The sequence below is a fragment of the Gobio gobio genome (genome assembly GCF_949357685.1).
Source record: "Gobio gobio genome assembly, chromosome: 3".
NCBI classification, from domain to species: Eukaryota; Metazoa; Chordata; class Actinopteri; order Cypriniformes; family Gobionidae; genus Gobio; species Gobio gobio.
Genome location: NC_137099.1, coordinates 34,534,565 through 34,549,261, shown reverse-complemented (window position 1 = coordinate 34,549,261; position 14,697 = coordinate 34,534,565). Strand labels below are relative to the sequence as shown.

Genomic DNA, 14,697 nt, shown 5'->3' with positions numbered 1-14,697 from the left:
GCGCAGTCTCTGCTCCCTGTCTTCATCTAGACGGCGCGAAGAACACGACGGCAGCAGGCAAACCTGGCATTGCGATAAGCTACGTCAATAAAATTGTATTATGAATTTGATGCGAGTAGATTAAAACAATGGCCGGTAACATGCATACTGTATGCCTATCTGAGAGTGGTATAACCATATTAGAAAAGAATCAGAATAATGAAAATTGCATGTAAACTGGAGTGAAGGGTTCTGCTCATGTCATGTAAACATCTTACTGCAATTAAGACCTTACTCTGATTATTATAAATAGTCGCATTATTGGTGCACATGTAAACCTAGTCAGTCTCTCTAAATCCCTCCTTTCCGTGAGCTACTCTGCTGTGATTGGGTAGATGGCCCAGTCTGTTGTGATTGGTTTTCCGCTTACAGCGCACGTCAGAAACAAACATCCATTACCACAAACTTCAGCTCTGTGCGGAGGTTTCCTAAAGCCCAGCAATTGTACACACTTTAACAATAGTGTAGATTTTACCATATCAATCCAAGCAAGTCCAATGATGAAACATTGGAAGAATTAGTTATTCAACCCGAACCACCATCGCAAGGATGACTTGAGGAGGACGTTTCTCAGTAATACACTACTCATTTTGAGGTACATTATGAGATGTTGCAACTGTAATTCCTCACCATCAGCATTAACAAGTATATGTCCATCAACAAACCCATGTGTATATTTATAATTCATTGCGGTGCACATGCAAGAACTGTATTAACTGTATCAATAACGGTGCATGTTAGCCAAGCACTAACATGAATGACTGATGTAACATTAAAGTTTGCAAACAAATCTTGCTCCATCCTTTATCTTTACTCAAAGTAGTAAGAACGACAGACAATCTGCATTAATAGACACGGTTTTAGTGGCATACAGCTGCTTAGCATGATATTTTGAACACCCGCTAGAAAATATATAGATCAATAATTATTCATACTTACAGGTTGTCATTCTGAGGAGCAAGCTGGTCCAAATAAACTGGGTACTGACCCATCTTTCAAGAGCAAGCATTTTGTGAATCCTGCGTTGAACTCTGAGATTTTAGATTTTTTTATTCTGTGTTTGTGTAAACATTGTGTATATTTGGCAGTTGTAGTGCAATAAAACTTAATTCAGTACTCGTGCGCTGTTTGACAGGCTTTTAGTGTGCACATGCTTCGGGTGTACATGCTCAGAACACTATGTGAAGAAAAAATATAACTGACAATGCTTTAAAATTCATGTAAACCTTTGTGATGGCGAATAACTACAATGTGACGTGAGCGTAACTCTACCGCTATGTTGTTAAACATTGTACAGTATGTTGGGATGGTAGCGCGAGAACTGCAACTGATAGAACCTGCACTGTAGCATGATACTACGACCTTTCTTCAAAGGCAGATATTTTAATCATTCACAATATCAAATTGTGATATCTCACACCCCTAGCCAGTGTAACCACGTGCTTTATGTTTCTCGTTGGATCTATGTAAAGCATATCATGTTCTACTGATTGATCTATTTCTTTCTCTCTTGCTCTCTCTTTTATCTCCAGGGCTGTTGAGAAGTTGACAGGCCACAGTTTTGAGAATCACTCCTTCAGTGTGTTGTACATACTGGACGAGGAGGCAGGAAGGGACGGGGGTGGAAGACCCCAGGTCCCACGAGGGGCATCTAAAATGGGCACAGGAAGGCAGGAGCAGGAGTTTGGTCAGCCAGGGGCAATGGGAGGCCCCCAGGGGCCCAGGCAGCGTCAGCAAGAACTGCCTCTAAGAATCCTAGTACCCACTCAATTTGTGGGAGCCATCATTGGAAAAGAGGGACTCACCATAAAGAACATCACAAAGCAGACACAGTCCAAGTAAGAAGTCTTGATATTTTTTCAATCAGTACTTGTCTAATTAGTACTGTGTTAAATTGAACTGATGTTATAATTTAAAGATGTAATGGCTATTATAGTTAAATTAATCCTTTTAAAAATCACTTAGCTGATCCATTTAAAAGCTTAGATATCATCAAATATCATCAAGGCCGATATTTGGCATTCTTCATAATTGAAGGTTTGGCCGATAAGAGTGTGAAGCAAAACTTTTATTATTCTGAGAAGCCTGCATCTGAGCTCAGACTATCTTTGATTAATGGAAAATCAAATGCCTCAAACCTCACAAACTTTTTCATCTCATCGAGCAACTTTAAATCCTTCATTTCAAACTATGCTGTGCTCTATCCGGTTTGCTGCTATGTCATATTCACTGTGTACTTGTGTAAAATTACCCTTACCTGGTCTTTATCTGAAAAAATATGATTGCTAGTGTGGACCTACCAGAATGCTGAGTTGGTTGGTTTCAGTGTTTCTTTGTTTTTTTTATTTATTTATTTTTATTATTTGTGAAAAATAGTATAGTAGTATTACAGAATTATTACAGAACAGAATTATACAGTTTCTATATTTGATTAAAATCTGTAAAATAGATTTATACATATTTGAAAGTATTTTTTCAAATTATTTATTTTGAACCTATTATTTAATTGGAGAAATTGTTTTGCATGTGTTAATTGTTATCTTCAAATAGTGTGATATCATTGTATTGTCTTTATATTGGTCATCCTGCTTTCTAAGATATCGGCCATCAAAAATCCACTTTATAATACATGCAGGGAATAACAATCATAATAGTAAAACAGCATTATACTTCAGCTCAGAACTCCATACAGATTGGATAGTTATGTCATATAACTAGTAGAGTAAAATGAGCATTTGTTTCACAAACTACAGCAAATATTTGTATGGAAGAAAACTCTCTGACACAAATTCAGAGCTATAATTTGTTCAAAGTCAACTATACAGAGCACAAAAGGGATGGAATAAACCCGGAGGGGTCTTGAGGGTTGTTTTTCTTGTTTGACTACTTTAAACTTGACTTTGAAATCTTAAGAAAAATGCTGCTTGATAAGTTTAATTCAACATTCTAAACACAGTGTCTTACTAGGTTGTAATTACACATTTTGTGTGCAATTCCACTATGGGCATTAAAGGGGCTATATGTATAATTCAGAAGCCCTTGTAATTAGCAACACTGGTGGCTGTTAAGTGAACTGAATCCAGCAAAGTATTGCTCATGCTCGCACTTGTGCAGATGTAATGTACAAGAGACTGAACATGATTCAATGCCCCTATATACTCACAAGCGAAGTTTTTTTCATTCTTTGCTTAGAATTAAAAAGAAGTATTTACTCACAGCGATATCCGCTGCTACCCACGCTGCTGAGAGTGACGTTTAGGTGAATATGTAAATATGTTCTGCATGCTTTCCTCTCAACACAACAAAAATGAAAGTGGTGAAAAGCTGCAGTTAAGAACAAATCTTATCATAGCAATGGATATATTTGCACCAGCTCTGCAATTCACTGGCATCATGTCGACAGATGAAGTAATTAAAATTACACTGTTATGATGGTTTGATTATAAAGTATAGGCCTAATTGAGACTATAGACTATATAGAGCCATTTATTTTAATTCTTTGCACGACACATTGGCAATAGCTAAATTGCTCTTTCTGCATTATCCTGAACATAAGAATTAGTTTCATGTGTCACAGAACAGAAGAGAGGCTCTCCGGAGCACATGTAAATGTCACATCCTTTTGATTGTACCTTGTCCTTCACATAAAAATCAGTCTACAGCCTTTCATCGAATTCATTGGAAGTCGGGGATGGTCTCGGTTTTTAAGTTTCGTTACAAGCTTGTTCACACATTGGCAACAAAAAAAGTGATTAATACATGACAAATTCTTACATATAGCCCCTTTAATAGTAATAAGTTAATTTCTCTAGTAATTGCCAAATAATACATTGGCTACCCATATGTTGTGCACCTCTAATCATGACGAACTGTTCACACTCATTCTTATCTCTGAGATTATAAACTGTTCTCTGTACCTATTTAGCTCAAACCATTCTCATCCTTCTCTCTCTGTCTCAGGGTTGATATCCATCGTAAAGAGAATGCTGGGGCGACTGAGAAGGCCATCACTATTCACTCATCTAAAGAGGGCAGTTCACAAGCATGCAGGATGATCCTGGAAATCATGGAAAAAGAGGCTAATGACACCAAGATGTCAGTATTTCATCTGACTGTAGGGCACATTTAAGTTTTACATGCTTCAATCGCTTTAGGATTGTTTCTTTTTAGATAAATAAAAACTGTGCCCGTTTATAATTAAAAATACATAAATAAATAAATAAATAAATAAATAAATAAACAATTTTGTGTACTTTCTCTCTGTGTCAGTGTTGAGGAGGTTCCTCTGAAGATCTTGGCACACAATAGCCTTGTTGGGAGACTCATAGGGAAGGAGGGCAGGAACCTGAAGAAGATAGAGCAAGATACAGGGACCAAGATCACCATCTCTGCGTAAGTGTGCTCTGTATCAGTTAAAACTTCTAACAATGTCTTTTATAGGTGTAGTGATTCACTCGTTTTCTCCATGCATCAATTACAAATGCTGCCGAAGCATATGTATTGATTTTGAAACATGAACTTGAATTATTTGTTTCATTCTGTAATCGATTTAAAATGTTAAGAATGGAATGAACTACGATTTGATAGTGATTCAATATATAAACATAACATTTCTTACATGCGCAGATTATTGGAGCTCTCTCTCACAATAGGGTCAAACTGCTCAAATCATTGATAAAGCTGCCAACTCATTGCATGGACACCAGTACTAAAATAAAGCGCTTTCATTACGTGGAAACTTTACTGTTATTTTCTATAAGATATCATTGTTTATTTGGGCAAGCAGAAGCCATGAAAAGGGTCTTAGAATATAGCTGATTTTTGTAATTTCTGTATTTGCACATGAGACTGTGAGGAAACTAAATGTATCAGATAATATTGTGATATTTGGATTAGTTTACAGACACAGGGTTCCCACTGTCATGGAAAACCTAGAAATATTAGTGAATTTTAAAAGCGTTATTTTCAGACCAAGAAATGTCATGGAAATAAATACAATCTTTAATATATATACATATTTACATATACAGGGTATTATAATACAGGGTATGATATTAACGCTTGTCTGGGTCAGGTGGATTTTTTGAAGGGGCAAGTGAACGAAAATGTTACTTGCCAGACCAGACAAGTAGCCTGATTAAAACATCAATAACAAAAAAATTAACTAGGGAATCAATGAAACATGAGAATGATTCTGATTTGTATTACATTTAGTGTAAGTGGTGATTGATAGTGGATAACAATATGTATAATGTACTGATGGTAACAAGGTTGCACTGTTTAGGCTCACAAATGAGCACAGCACACACAAAGAAACTCAGTTAGCAAACTGTGATAGTTCAAAATGTGGAGTTTTTATATTTATAACATGTGAAGTTATTAAACGTAATTTCGAGAGGAGTACGCCCATCTAATCTTCCAATTAATAAGGTATAAAACCAGCAGCTTACCTCTTCCCATTTTTAGTTCCTGTAGCATCCCTCCTCCTCCCCTGCTCCTCCTTTTGTACAATTTTGCCTGTTATAAGGGGGCAATCGGAGCTCGGGTAGAATATCCTCTCCGAGCTCCTCTATAGCAGACAGCAAGCCAAATCTGTTTACCACATTCACTAAGATTATATGGGCACACAAACTCGTGAAGAGACAGTTAAGCAACATCACACAACCAAGAGGGCTGTCTTCCTGAATATCTTCATGTTTGAAAATGTGACACTTACACCGATCAGGCATAACATTATGACAGGTGAAGTGAATAACACTGATTATCTCTTCATCACGGCACCTGTTAGTGGGGGGGATATATTAGGAAGCAAGTGACATTTTTTTCCTCAAAGTTGATGAGTAAGAAGCAGGAAAAAGGGGCAAGTGTAAGGATTTGAGTGATTTTGACAAGAGCCAAATTGTGAAGGCTAGACGACTGGGTCAGAGCATCTCCAAAATTGCTGCTCTTGTGGGGTTTTCCGGTTGGCAATGGTCAGTCAGTATCTATCAAAAGTGGTCCAAGGAAGGAACAGTGGTGAACTGGCGACAGGGTCATGGCTCATTGATGCATGTGGGGAGCGAAGGCTGGCCCGTGTCGTCCAATCAAACAGATGAGCTACTGTAGCTCAAATTGCTCAAGAAGTTAATGCTGGTTCTGATAGAAAGGAGTCAGAATACACAGTGCATCGCAGTTTGTTGCGTATGGGGCTGCATAGCCGCAGACCAGTCAGGGTGCCCATGCTGACCCCTGTACACCGTCGAAAGCGCCAACAGTGGGCATGTGAGCATCAGAACTGGACCACGGAGTAATTGAAGAAGGTGGCCCGGTTCTAATGAATCGCTTTTTTTTTTTACATCACTTGGATGGCCGGGTGCGTGTGCGTCGCTTACCTGCGGAACACGTGGCACCAGGGTGCACTATGGGAAGAAGGCAAGCCTGCGGAGGCAGTGTGATGCTTTGGGCAATGTTCTGCTGGGAAACCTCGGGTCCTGCCATCCATGTGTATGTTACTATGACACATACCACCTACCTAAGCATTGTTGCAGAACATGTACACTGAAGGGTGCGGATTCTGAAATCCACTCCTGCTTCAATATACCTATATACAAACAGTTTATATACTAATTAAATTTATAAACAAAGCATTAATCAATATTTATCCTCCTATATTATTATAATGATTTGCAATGATTATTTCCAGTTATGATATTACTTAATCAATAGAACCTCTGGTTGTTTGCTTGATAGCAGAACATGTTGTCGTGTGTTTGCCTTTTGGAGGTATCACACACCCCTAAAATGCCAGGAGTGCAATAACAGTGCTTATTCACTTAGCCCGGCTTCCAGAGATGAAACATTTATTTTTCTTTCATTTTATATTATAATTTATTCATTTTATGTTTTGGCAGCATGTCTCTCCTCTCTTCCGTCTCTGTCCTGTTTGTCTTGTTCAACGTTATTTTAAACTGACTGTTTGTGGACACGATCTATGCCTATACCCAGTCTGTTTTATGTAATTTGAAACTCTGCGTTACAGTCGGCTGCGGGCAGCATCTAAACCTCCTGCAGCTAAGTGCTCCAGGCTTCGGTGGTTGAAAACTTATTACAAACGCGCAGGAGGCCTACTTCAGTCCAAACAACAAGTACACATTTCCCCTTACCCATTCCATATTCCCCTTTCCTACCACAATTCCCATATTGTCGCGCTAGGCTTATGGACAAACACCCAATAGCCTAAGCTACACCGTCGTTTACAAGCGTTTGTGGACATACCTGCGAAACTGCCTGCTGAATTCTTCCTGGTCTCCCGTAGGCAAGCTACTCCCCATCATGGGAACTCTACAGGTAATCTGGTTGTTACTTTTTACTTTGGATCTGAATTTTTCAACCTGTGCGTATCACAAGGACTTTCCGACGTCTTTGCGAAACACTACATACATTTCGTCAAAGAACACACTACACACACGCACTCCAAAACAGGAGTATTGCGCCGAACTTTTCATCCATGAACCTGATATTCATCTTTCCCTTGTTTGTTTGAGTCTGATTAGAGACAATTTTATAATGTTTGGACAAAGATCATGTCTCATTCAGCATTGTGCAATCAAACGAGATGATATTTTAAAGCATGTCTGGAAACGTCGTTTTATTATACTGATGTTACTGCTGGCTGGAAATGTCAAGCCAAACCCAGGACCCGAGCCTGAATGTTTATACACACCAGGAGATTTCGCTAATAGATCTGGCTTGAAAATTTTACATTTAAATATCCGTAGTCTTGTGCCAAAGATAGATTTTGTTAGAATATGGGCAAATTCGACAAATGCAGACATTTTTGTCTTATCGGAAACGTGGCTAAAAAAATCTGTTAGTGATAATGATATTGCGATTAGAGGATACAATGTATTTCGTGCGGATAGGAAGAGTAAGGGAGGAGGCGTGGTTATTTACGTGAAGTCTAAGTATCATACCACTCTATTGAAGGCTATGAGTATCACAAAATGTTTTGAATTGCTGGCTATTGATCTGAAATTAGGAACTACCAGTTTGACTGTTGCTTGTTGTTATAGGCCCCCGTCAGCTCTTAAAGAAACATTATCAACACTCTCAGCCGTGCTTACAGATATTGTAAATCACAAAGAAATAATTCTGCTTGGTGATTTAAATTGGGACTGGATGAAAGATGATTCAAAGGACTTAAAGGCTTACTGTGATTCTGTTAATTTAACACAAGTAGTAAATACTCCAACTCGCCCAAACACAAAAAATCTAAACAAATCCACATTAATTGATATTATTTTAGTAAACCGACCTGATAAATGTACACAGATTGGTATTTTCCCAAATGACATAAGTGATCACTGTGCTATTGGGATTATTAGGAATTGTAAACCTGTGAAAACACCTTCAAGAATAGTGGAGAAACGACACTTTAAGACCTTTGACCAACAAGCTTTCATTCATGATATTTATCATTGTGATTGGAATAGAATATCATTCATTCCTGATGTTGATTTGGCATGGACTTATTTTAAGGGTCTATTTATGGGAGTTTTAAATAAACATGCACCGCTAAGGAGGTTCAAGGTGAAAGGGAGGGATAACCCTTGGTTTTCTGATGCATTATCCTCTCTGCTACATGAGAGGGACCTGGCCTGGGCAAGGGCAAGGAAATCTGGCTTAGAAAATGATTGGTCCATCTTCCGATGCCTAAGAAACAAATGTATAGCACAGATACGTAAAGCTAAAGCACAGTTTTATCTAGATGAGACAACCAGAAATTTGCATAATCCAGCTAAATTTTGGAAAACTATTAAATCTTTAAAATCTAACTCCTCATCATCAAGTTTACCAAAGCAAATAAGTGTTGATTCTAGACAAATCACAGATAAAAATGAGATAGTGGACTCCTTTAATCAGCACTTTGCCTCTGCTGGGCATCTTTTCAAGTCAATGCCAAATCAACCCTTGGACACACAGGTCCCAAATGTTGGAAATGTTGGTAATGTTAACACTTTCTCTTTTCAGCCATTTACAAGGAAAATGGTCCTGTCAAAATTGAAATGTGTAAACTGTAGAAAGTCAGCTGGACCGGATGGGCTTGATCCATCGCTCCTGAAGCTTGCAGCTGATATTATTGCCAAACCACTCGCTCAGATTTTTAATTTGTCTTTGGAACAAAATGTTATTCCTGAATCCTGGAAAGCAGCACATGTGATACCTCTTTTTAAAAGTGGGGACCCCACATTATTGGACAATTATCGCCCTATATCTAAATTATCAGTACTGGCTAAGATATTTGAGGAATTAGTCAGTGAACAATTAAAAGAGTTTTTAACCTGCAATTGTATCCTCACCCCCTTTCAGTCAGGCTTCAGGAAGGGGCATAGCACCGTCACGGCAGCCACTAAAGTAATTGATGACATTGTGTCTGCCATTGATTGCAAAAACTCATGTGCAGGATTGTTTATTGACCTTTCTAAGGCTTTTGATACAGTGGATCACAGCATTCTTTTAAAATGTCTAGTTAAAATTGGGGTGTCATCAAATGCGGTAAATTGGTTTAAAAACTATCTTACTGGTAGGTTTCAATGTGTTACATGTGATAGTATTACATCAGGGAAGGCTGCAATTACAATTGGGGTTCCACAAGGCTCCATCTTAGGGCCACTTTTGTTTACCATATACATTAATTCTATTTCTGAACGTGTAAATGCTAATGTACACCTTTATGCGGATGACACCATCATCTATTGCACTGCACCCTCTCCATGTGAGGCGTTAGTGAAACTGCAGGAGGCTTTCACAGTCTTGCAAGAAAATTTAAGGAGATTAAAGTTAGTGCTTAATGCTAAAAAAACCAAACACATGTTGTTTACACACTCCAAGTCCAAAGTAAAATCTCTAACTCCAATTGTAACCGCACAGGGACAGGAAATAGAGAAGGTGTCATGCTACACATATCTAGGTTTTTTATTGGATGAAAATCTTTCTTTTAATCCTCATGTTATGCATGTGGTAAAGAAACTTAGAGTAAAGCTAGGTTTCTTTTTTAGAAATAAGGCTTGTTTTAATTTGAAAGCTAGAAAAGAACTTGTAGCAGCCACATTTTTATCTGTTCTGGATTATGGCGACATTATCTATATGCATGCCTCAAAGTCTGTATTGCGTTCACTGGATTCTGTCTACCATTCAGCACTACGATTTATAACAAAAGCCGACTATAACACACACCACTGCAATTTGTACAGCTTATCTGGTTGGTTACCACTGTCTATACGCAGACAACGCAATTGGTTGATTTTCATTTATAAAGCAATTACTGGATCATTACCATCATATTTATCAGTATTCTCATTGGCAACAAACAATAGATATAACCTCAGGTCTAACAATAGCATACTTTTCAATGTGCCTACTGTTCACTCCGAATTTGGTAAAACAGCCTATCGTTACAATGCTCCGTCAACCTGGAACGCACTACAGAAAGAACTGAAACTAAATATGTTTATCTCCATTTCTGATTTCAAGTCATATCTGGCAGACACTTTACATCATACATGTGAGTGTGTCTAGACTTTTTGTTGTTTACAGCCTGCATATTCTTACTTGTTAATTGTATTTATGTTTTTTATGTTGTGTCCATCTCTGTTTTTATGTCTTTTTTAGCTATGTGCTGCCTTTTCTTGGCCAGGGCTCACTTGAAAAAGAGACTACTGTCTCAATGTGACTACCCTGGTAAAACAAAGGATAAATAAAAATAAAATAAAAAAAAAATGTTTTATTTTACTGAAACACTAAAGAATTATGGTGAATATTGTCTGCACCTCTTACTGAGAGAAAGCACATGTTATCAGCATGTTTTGGAAAACTTTCTGGTCAGAACTGGAGCTCAATCAACTCCAACCTTGGAGAGACTGTGTATCTGTGTATGTGCGTAATATTCTGTGTTACACATCAGTATTGAAGGTGTACAACAGGCCTAGGGAGAGTGATAGAATGTAGTTCTGGACAAGCTGGCGCCTGCTCCAGACCTGGAAGGTCACTACGTGCCTAATTCCGGGGTGAAAACGTCAACAAGTGATCTATGGAGACGTGCATCTGATTAACTAAAAATGTCTGGAAATTTACTATGACTATCTATTTTCTCTTAGCCAATCAGAACCATTCAACCTGAAGTGATGATGTAGCTAGACCTTGAAAAGAGTATAACTGTTGAGAAATTGTATGTACGAAAAACGTGTCGGGTTATGGCTATAACCCTTGTTCCCCGAGAAGGGAACGAGACACTGCGTCATCGTGACAACACTTTGGGGAACGCCCCTCGCGTAAAGCGTCTGAAGAAACAGTAGAATCAGCCCAATCCGATTGGTGTTGCGTGATGACGTAGTATGTGACGGCATACCCGGAAGATACAAAGAGACGTCTGAACACAACAGAGATAGCGTTCTTGCGATGAAGCTAGTGCTCTGATGATTGGGTGGACACTCGAACTGCGTCATCGTGACGACACTTTGGGGAACGAGTACCAACTTAGGCCGCACCAATCATACCCACCCAGTGTGAAGCTGGACTCAGGCACAACAAGGGGGCGAGCACTCTAGCGTCAGACGTCTCAGGGAGATGCAGACTGCAGTATCTAATGAAGGCGTGCGGGGTGGCCCACCCAGCCGCCTCGCAGAACAACTGGTCTGACTTTCTCCACTGAGCAGACCTCTCCAGGTAAATCCTCAATGCCCGCCCAGGGCAGAGGAGGTGAGGTCTGCTCTCTTCCGCCGTCATGTGAGGTGGAGGATGGAATGCCTGGAGAACCACTGACCGTGCCACATTAGATGGCACCTTGGGCACGTAGCCCTGACTGGGATGCAAGATGGCCTTAACCATGCCAGGGGCAAACTCCAGGCAAATTGGCGTGATAGCCAAGGCCTGGAGGTCCCCCACTCTCCTCAGAGAAGTAATGGCAAGGAGAAAGGCCACCTTGAAGGTCAGTATTCTCGCCTCAGCCGACTCCAGCGGCTCAAAGGGGGCCTCAGCCAAACCCTTGAGCACCACCGCCAGGTCCCAGGTTGGGACCCTGGAATGAGCCGCAGGCCTCATCCTCCGAGCCCCACGGAGGAATCGTACAACCAGATGGTGCCTTCCCAACGGCCCATCACTTAAAGGTGCCTGGAAAGCCCCAATGGTAGCCACATACACCTTAAGTGTGGACGAGGAAAGACCGGCAGAGAAGCGGTCTTGGAGGAACTCCAGCACTGAAGCCACTGGGCAGATAACTGGGTTCACCTCCCGCTCTCTACACCAAGTGGAAAATACATTCCACTTCAGGCTGTACAACCTCCTGGTGGAAGGAGCTCTGGAGCCGAGTCGGGTCTCTACGACAAAAACAGCCCACCCCCTCAGGAGCTGACTCCATGCCTCGCACCCACAGCATCACATGCACCTTCTCACCGTGTCACATTGTATCACTCTAATAGCAGACCCAAACATACGCGCCGCCTCGGCAACGCAAGGTTGAATCTGCATTAGAAAAGGCGAGCCTCGATACGGAGCCCATCTAATTCCTCAGAATCAGACAGCTCACGCATCGGGTCCTCCACCCCGGGGGAAGAAGCCGCAGCGCGGGCTTCCACGCGGGGAAGGAGAACAATGGAGCTGTCACTGGGAAGGAGAAGATGCCTCGGCACTCTCAAGTTCCCTTGACAGACCCATCTGCGAGTTCATGATAGATCAACCGTGCTGCCCCAACTGCACGGGACCGGCCACGGAATTCGCGAGCCCTGAATGCTTGTGAAAACAACATTGGTAGATAACAACACCAAATACTCTTAGACTGGTAACACAGAGCGCTAACGCTGAAGAGCAAAAAGCTATCTCTGTTGTGTTCAGACGTCAATTTGTATCTTCCGGGTTTGCCGTCACATACTACGTCATCACGCAACACCAATCGGATGGGGCTGATTCTACTGTTTCTTCAGATGCTTTACGTGAGGGCCGTTCCCCAAAGTGTCGTCACGATGACGCAGTTTGAGTTCTCTCGAAGGGGAACTGGTAGAGAGGGAGCGTGGCCTACAAACTCCTTGTGTGACTTGAAGCTGGCTTCTGCTGATGACACTGCAAACTATTCTTAAGTAAATTTGCACTCCTGACTCTTGGTCTTCATTCTTCACAACTGGTCTTGGGTCCTAAACTGTTATCCCCTATCAACTCCCTTTCATGGAAACGGCATTATAGTGGCTGTGGCCTCTTTCAACAGGATAATGCGCCCTGCCACAAAGCAAAAATGGTTCAGGGATAGTTTTAGGAGCACATCTCTATTCGATCGAGCATCTGTGGGATGGTGCTGAACAAACAAGTCTGATACATGGAGGCCCCACCACGGAACTTACAGGACTTAAACGAATCAGGGCTCAGGGCTGTTTAGGCAACAAAGGGGGGACCAACACAATATTAGGTCATAATGTTATGCCTGATCACATTGATCACACTGACCACATGCCTGATGAATGTGTATTTCATGCAACAGTTCTATAAACAAGTACAACCCCAAAAATGTGACAATGAAGACCCCGTACTGTTGCCCACCTTAAGACTTGTTTGCAGGAAGAATGGGACAAAATGACACCTGAAACACTTCATCACTTGGTGTCTTCAGTCCCTAAACGTCTTTTAAGTGTTGTGAAAAGGAATGGCAACATTACAAAGTGGTAGATGCTTTACTGTCCCAACTTTTTTTGAAATGTGTTGCAGGTCTGAATGACAGGAAAGGATGCATATTTACAAATGACATGAAGTTGACCAGACAAAACATGAAATATTTTGTGTTCATATTGTCTGCAATGAAATACAAGACAAAGTAAATTTAGAAATCACTTCTTTTTTTTTTTGGCGTTTTCCATACTGTCCCAACTTTTTCTGATTTGGGGTTGTAGTAACTTAGATTTTAGATTCAATATTGACTGTTTTTGTCCTATTTCAGCAGCGAAAATATTTCCAAACAAAGATCACTGCAAAACCATAGCACATCTCACAGCAACACGCGTTTCATTCTTGAAAGAATCATCCGTTTGAACGAATCGGTTGAGTCAAAGATTAAATCGCCCATTATAAGGCCAATTCACACCACATGTTGAATGTTCATCTCAAATGACAGTGCTTGTTTTCTTTAATTTATGCAGATTACAAGACCTGACAATATATAACCAGGAACGTACCATCACGGTGAGAGGTGCGGTGGAGGAGTGCTGTAATGCAGAAGTGGAGATCATGAAGAAACTTACAGAAGCCCATGAGAATGATGTTGCTTCACTTAATGTGAGTAAATCATAGCTTTAGAGGTTACAGTTTATTGGTGGATGGATGCTAGTTTGGGTTATGTCTATCAGTTGTTTTTAGAGACATGAAGTCGCTTTGAATTGTTTGTTGAACTGTAAAACTGTATTTTATTTAAAAATGTGTAATTATAAAACTACATTGTAGAAAAAGACCTTGTTTTCTCAATCTTTTCCTGGGATTGAATGCAGTCAAACAACTACCCAAAGAGTTTCCTTTCTTTTTTGTGTCATCAAATATTCTTAAAAAGACATAAACTAACATTATTGAAACAGGATCCAGTTTTAGGGACACAGATCTTCCAACATACACAAATATAACGTGACATATTGTTTTGATCCAAATTCG

At 40.2% G+C, this 14,697-nt stretch overlaps 1 protein-coding gene across 10 annotated transcripts in view; it reads left to right on the top strand.

Annotated features, from left to right (window-relative positions):
* The window catches only part of igf2bp2b (insulin-like growth factor 2 mRNA binding protein 2b), a 58,052-nt gene that overhangs the window by 36,424 nt on the left and 6,931 nt on the right, over positions 1-14,697 (top strand). For all 10 annotated transcript variants that reach the window (XM_079812675.1, XM_079812676.1, XM_079812671.1 and 7 more), the window contains 4 exons: positions 1,572-1,877; positions 4,000-4,134; positions 4,309-4,431; positions 14,196-14,331. In XM_079812675.1, coding sequence (XP_079668801.1) covers positions 1,696-1,877; positions 4,000-4,134; positions 4,309-4,431; positions 14,196-14,331 — 576 coding nt within the window. In that variant the 5' untranslated portion in view covers positions 1,572-1,695. The remainder of the gene's footprint in view (positions 1-1,571; positions 1,878-3,999; positions 4,135-4,308; positions 4,432-14,195; positions 14,332-14,697) is intronic.